General features: G+C 60.4%; 1 protein-coding gene across 1 annotated transcript; it reads right to left on the bottom strand.

The window, feature by feature from the left end:
* Positions 1–4,623: 4,623 nt before the first annotated feature.
* GSX1 (GS homeobox 1) lies at positions 4,624–5,865 on the bottom strand. Its single transcript, XM_068984758.1, has 2 exons — positions 5,454–5,865; positions 4,624–5,012 (listed from the first exon to the last, which is right to left on the bottom strand). Exons 1-2 carry the CDS (start codon positions 5,863–5,865, stop codon positions 4,624–4,626), a joined length of 801 nt encoding a protein of 266 aa, XP_068840859.1.
* Between the last annotated feature and the right edge of the window lie 561 nt (positions 5,866–6,426).

A 6,426-nucleotide genomic window follows, 5' to 3' on the forward strand; every position in this document is an offset into this window, starting at 1 on the left:
ATTGAATGATGTGCTCAGTGGACACTACTCTCAGAGGTCCTTGTGTTGAACCAGGTACGGGAGACCTAGGTAAAAAAGAATTGCTTTCTAGCTTCAGACTTGCAGACACTGGCAAAACAGACACGGTTTGTGACCCAGAAGAACCACCTTGGTGGTGGTGGTGGTCAGTGTGTGTCCTTGACAGAGGGGGATTCCTCCCAGGCTCCTGATATCTTTCCCCCAAAGTGTGGTCCTGTGGGTACCCATGGACATGACTGAAGAGGGAGCCCAGCTGTCCACAGGTCACGGGACCACAGGATAGCGGGTTCTTGGAAAGGCCTACTGGCCCTTCCACTCCACTCACCCAGCACGCCTCCAGAAGGATCCACGCTTTCAAGCCAGACGTCCAGGGCTGGCCAGCCTGCTCCCAGGCACCTGTGGTCTCTCCCCCCACACCCCACCACCTTCTCTTTCCTCTTGGTCCTCTCAAGCCCCTCCTGAGTGCAGAGTCCAGAGCCCCCAGTGGAGAAGGTTCAACTATTTCCTGAGGGATGGATGAAGGGAAGGAGAGAAGTGCTTGGAGCTAGGCTACCAAATGCTGGCCGCTGCAGACTAGCTAACGTCAGCAGAAAAGACACAAGTCTAAATCAGTGCTTCTCAACCTGAAGACTGGGTCTCAGAAAAGAAATGTTCCTCCACGGGGCATCTGGGAACAGTGTCTGGAGACACTGTTGGTTGTCACCACAGGGAGAAGGGTGCTTCTAGCATCTAGTGGGTGGAGGCCAGGGATGCTCTGAAACATCCCACAGTGCACAGGATGGTCCTCACAGAGAATATTTTAGCCCAGTGTCAGTAGTGGGAAATTGAGAAACAGGTGGAGAGTCCCTGTCTGAACTTCGGTGAGTCTCAGCGCCTGGGCAGTTCCTGGCCATTACTGGTTCTCTGAAGGACAGACTGACTTGATGGAGTCCTGGAAACATTTGTATCTGTGTGTGTTCGCCAGCCTCTCAGTGTTAGGTTTGAGTGGCAGCCTGTGTGAGAGTGGTCATTTTCCAGCATTCGGTAAATAACTCAGCATGCCACAGGCACAGCTATAGGCAGGAAAAGTGACAACCACAGCAAGATTAGTCAACATTTATTGAAACTTGGCAGACCTCGCTCGTGCTTAGTATTTTAGGTGAATTCAGTCCTGTAACAGTGCATGATAACCCTGCAAAGAAAATCCCCATTTACGGGTGACGAAACGGAGGCTTAGGAAGAACCAGTGGCTTGCCCGAGATCACCCAACTGACCACCTGCAAAGTCGATCACTTGGATTTTGGTGTCCAGACTCCTAGTCACTAAACCACAGAGAAAAGGAAGGTGCTGTCCCCGAAATAAACCAGGGGTCCGTATGTGGATTACTCACACTCGATGATAATTTCCAGGAAATTTCATCCCGATAACTCAGTTTGATTTTAATTTCACAATTTGCCTTGCTATCCCAAATTACAGCTGAAAATAGAGTGGTGGTTAACGGGGCTGGATCCTGGCTTCCCAGGTAAGAAGCTCCGTGTCCGTAGGCGCGCGGTGCCTTGGCGCCGCAACCCAGGCAGCAGAGTCGGTCTGGACCGAGCCCGGCAGAGACCGCAGGGTGAGGAGGGTTGGACACTAAAGCACGTTGGACTAAGAAGCCGGTAGCGGCCCCCGCTAGCCGCCGCAGCCCTGTCCGCGCTCTCCCGCGCTGCGCCCCTGTCCGCCTTGGTCACCGCTGGCACCGCCACAAGGAGGCTGCATTTATTCCCAGAAAGCGAAAAATCCGGTTTTCTGGGAGCAGGACGGGGAAATGGAGTCCTGGGAAGAGAAAGCCGAGAGGAAGGAAGGCGCGCTCGCCCTCCGGTGAGAGCTGTAGCCGTGCGGCCCCGGCGCGCAGCCCTGGATGGGCGGCTTCTGAGAGCAGCGGGGACAGGAGGAACCCCTGCGTGGATCGAATACTGAAGGGGTGGGGGTAGCTTGAGGCGGGCGGCGGGCGGCGGGCGGCCGGGGCGGGCGAGCGATCCAGCTTCTTCAGGGCTCTCCAAGCTCCATTGCCGTCTCTCTCAGCAACGCACCTCCCCACGCCAACCCCATCCCCCAGGCCCTTGGCCCACCCATCTCCTACATCAGTCCTCGTCCATGGGTGTGCCAACGGAAAGCCGGTCTCAGGTGCACCCTCCCCGCCCCGTCCCATGACCCAGGGAAGGGGCTGGCCCAAAGCGAGCCCTCCGGATCCACGGTGGACCGGGGCCTGGGGGCCCTCCTGCTGCCGGGTCCCGGAGTTTCAAGGCAGACAGACTGGTGGGTTGCACTGGAGCTAAGGGATCGAAACTTTACTATCCAAGGGCTCTCAGATCAGCCGGTCAGCCGTGCAAAACTCGGAGAGCGTCGGAAGCATGGATTGTAACAAGTTAGTTGCTATTTTGTTCACGGTCTGCCATAAAACATCTTGGGTCGGCTGGTGCTGGCTCCTCCTGAGAGGGCGGAGAACCGGTCTTCAGTGAGACTGGGGTTCAGACAGATGGGGATACGGGGGGCAGGGAGGGAGGGTGCCAAAGGGCGCACGGGACAACTTCCCTCTGCCTGGGACACCATCCAGGCATCGGCTGCAGGAGGAACCTGGAGTGGCCTCTCTGTGGGGAGCCAGATCGCAGCCACCTCTGCTCTAGGAGACCTGGAGAGTGAGCCCCGCATGTGCTTTATCTGAAAGGAAAAGCGCGAAGGTTTTAGAAATGACCCGCAACTGTGCTGAGCATACTAGCGCCTTTCTCCGAAAGGGACGCCTGTGTTTGCTTAAGTACGCGGAGTCCGGCTCTCTCCAGGCTGTGCGTGTGGGGCTGTGTGGCGGAGAGATTTCTGTCAGGAAAAGAAGTGACCCAGGCTTCCAGGATCGGGCGGGGTTGGGGTTTGGTGGGGGTGGGGGTGGGGGAGCGGGTCATGAGAATCCGGATCCGCTGTTTCCCGTTTGCGATTTCCTGAACAGAAACACCTGGCTCCGGTGGCCACGTGCCGTGCGCGCAGAGGAACCCGCGAACCTCCAGAGTCTCTTCCTCCGTGTAATGCGTAAAACCCCAGCTTATCTCCACAGGAGGGCTGGGGTGTGGATTCTAAGTCGTCGGGGGCTGTGGGGTTGTTAAGAATAGATGAGAACGTAAGGTCTTGGAGCCATCTGCACCCGCTACGCTGGGCCCCGCGCGGGAACCCGGGCGCAGGATCCTTTGGGTCCTCCGAAACCGCGGCTTGGGAGGAGGGCCCACGCTAAGGAAATTTGCAAAGCATGAGGACCTTTCCGAGAGGAGGTCGCACCATTTCGCTGGGAATTTGCCCCTAACAAGTAAGACAGATTTTTTTAAAAAAAGATTGATAACAAGTTATCAATCCGAGCTCAGCAGAGGACTAAGTTCACCGACTCCCTGACCTTGGGGATGGCGGTGGGAACAGGCACACCGACCGGCTGGCCTGGAGGTGGGGCCCAACCCTAGGCGGGATGGGGGCGTTGCAGGGGTCAGGACGAAAGGCACAGGGCGGGCAGAGCCCTTCCTTCCCTTGGGACTGGGCTCTCTAATGCGGGGGTGTACCTTGCCGGAACCAGACTGAGACCAGGGAGCGCACCCGGCCAGTGGGCACAGAAGTTGGAGTCGGGGTGGGGTGTGTGTGTGAGGGTGCTGAGGGTGTAGAGAGGGGCTGGTGAGCAGCAAGGTGAGAGATGGAGCCGGACTCCACCACCCAGCCCCCACCGGCCCCAGCAGGAAGCCCCAACCTGGCTTGGGATCCAGAGCTATGTGGATTTCTAAGAAAAAAAAAAAGTTTATTTAAAATTTTGTACATAAATAAATAAATAAATATCTTCTGGCATTACAGAGACCTTACAATGACAAGCTAGGCCGGGGCAGGGCTGGGGTATGGGAGATGAGTGTCCTCAGAGGCAGACAGTGGGACTCGGGGAAACGCAGAGCGACTCCAAGACAAAGTGAACCGGCTTCCCGACAGGCAGTTTCTCTCGTGGGAGAAGAGCCATGGGCACAGAAGGGTCGGATGGGGGGGCGACAAACGAACGATGAACTTCAAAGGGGCTCTGCGGGGAGGGGAGGAGAAAGGAAAAGAAAAACACCAAAACCCAGGAGTTCCTAAGTGTGTGTGGCGGTTGGGGGGAGTGGATTAATCACCGTAGCAAAGCGGTGGGGAGGGAAAGACAAAAAAAAGAGGGAGGAGCGAATGGGCACCCTAGAGGTGAAAGGCCGAGCTTGGCCCAGGGTGGAGAAGAGCCGAGGAAGCGAGGAAGCCTGAGCCAGTCCGGAGCTGGCGGGCGAGGAGGCGCCGGCCGCCGGCAAGGCGCTGGGCTGGGCCGGGCCGCTGTGTCGCCGGGCAGAGAAAGATTCGCGCGCTTGCGGTGTGTTCATAGCTGGGAGTCCGCTTTGGATAACCGCGGGCCCTGGGATGGGGACACCAAGGTCACGTCAGCCAAGCTCTTGACGCTTCCCAGGACAGAAGACCCCTGCAAAGTCGCGCTACCTCAGTGCGCGACCGCCTTAGGCAGTGGGTGCCTGGGAAACAGTGCCGTGACCGAGGACCAGTCTTGGAGCCACGCGCGGGGAGTGTCTGGGGTGGGCTCCCTGGGGAGGCGTGCGCCTAGGGAGTGACCGTGAGATCGCGGTCATCCTTCCCCGAGGAGGACGGAGACATGGGCACTTCATCGTCGTCCTCGGAGCATTTAGCGGAGGAGAGCGACGCGCACTTGCAGCCCTGCGGTGCGCCCCCGCCCGCTCCCGCGCCCCCGCCGCCCCCGCTGCCGCCGCGGTGGTTGCTGCCCTTGCCCTCCTTCTTGTGCTTCACTCGGCGGTTCTGGAACCAGATCTTCACCTGCTTCTCCGACAGATTCAGGTAGGTCGCGATCTCGATGCGGCGCAGGCGGGACAGGTACATGTTGGCGGCGAACTCGCGCTCCAGCTCTAGCAGCTGCGTGCTGGTGAACGCCGTACGCATCCTCTTGCTGCTGGGCAGCGGGTTCGAGCTGCTGTCTGGAGAGGGTGGGGCGCAGAGACGCAAGCCATCAGACCTCGGCGCCGGGGGCCCCATCCTCCGGTGGGCGGCCGTCAGAATCCCGGGATTCTGGTCTCTCTCCCACCCCTTCGCCCCAACACAATGCACGGCAGCTAATAGCGGTCGGCCTCCTCGTCAAGCCCAGGGACCCTGGTACTCCACCAGTCACCGGGCCCCGCACTCCATGGAATGCCCTGCGCCCCAGCCCTCGCTCCCTCCTGGAAGTCTCCGCCAGGATCGGGACTTCCTGCTTCTCCCTCCCTGCCAGGGTCCAGTCCCAGCTCTCCAGCAGCACGCCACCCAGAGTGTCCCCCCTCAGAGGCCCGACATGATCACCCCCAGGAACCCAGGGTCCTCATCCCCTATCCCCGCCTGGCCAGCTTTGGGCTGTCCCCTCCCTGCCCCCCCGCGCGGCTTACCCACGGAGATGCAGTGGAACTGCCTGGGGTCGGGGAGGGAGTACGAGGTCTGGTAGAGCGCGGCGGCGGCGGCGGCGGCGGCGGGGCTGTGAGCGACCCCGGGCGACACGGCCGAGTGCTGGCGGCCCAGGGGCGCATGGCAGTATTGCGAGCCGAAAGGCGGGAAGGACGCCTTGAGCAGGGGCAGCGCGGGCGGCCCGGGGGGCCCGTGCAGCTGGGAGGCGGTGACGCAGAGCGGGCACACGCACAGCAGCCCAGCCTTGCGCGCGTGGCAGGCGCCCGGGGAGAGGCCGTGCAGGGCGTGCGGCGGCGGCACCGCGTAGGGGAAGAGCGGCGGCGGGCTGCCCTCCGGCGCCTTCTTCTCGCCGGCCTCGCGCAGCACCAGCGAGTCCACCAGGAAGGAGCGCGGCATGGCCCCGGCGCGCGGCCGCCCCGCCGCCGGCCTGCTCCCGGCGCCCCGCGGACCCCGGGGCTCCCCGCGCGCTCGCCCGGGCCGCGGCCGCGCGCAGCTGCCCGTTCCGGGGAGGCCGCGGCTGGAGGCGCCGCCCAGAGAGCGCGGGGTGCTGGCCAGCACTAGTGGTGCTGAAAGGCGCCAGCGGCGCTGCTTAAATAGGACTATTGCCATGTGATGGGCTACGCCAGGAGCGGCCGGGGCCTCTCAATAGGGTTTTTGTGCCTTTTCTCTTGGCATTCACTCTGCACGCTTCCTCATTATTTCACTTGTTAACTAAATGAACTGCATAATGTACTCTATTCTTGTCAACCCCACCCACGCGGTAACAGGCGCCCTCGCCCCCTCCTCTCCCTCTTGCGGGTTTATTTTCTCATTCTCCTGCGATTTAATATTCTTTTCTTTCTCTTTATTCCTTACTCCCCTTTGACTTTGCATTGGCGATCGGCCCGTTTATCTTACTGATTTTGCACCCTCGCTTCCGCAGATCTCCCCATGGGCGCACACTCCCGTGTTTTCTGG

Source organism: Capricornis sumatraensis, chromosome 12 (genome assembly GCF_032405125.1).
Source record: "Capricornis sumatraensis isolate serow.1 chromosome 12, serow.2, whole genome shotgun sequence".
In the NCBI taxonomy this organism is placed as follows: Eukaryota; Metazoa; Chordata; class Mammalia; order Artiodactyla; family Bovidae; genus Capricornis; species Capricornis sumatraensis.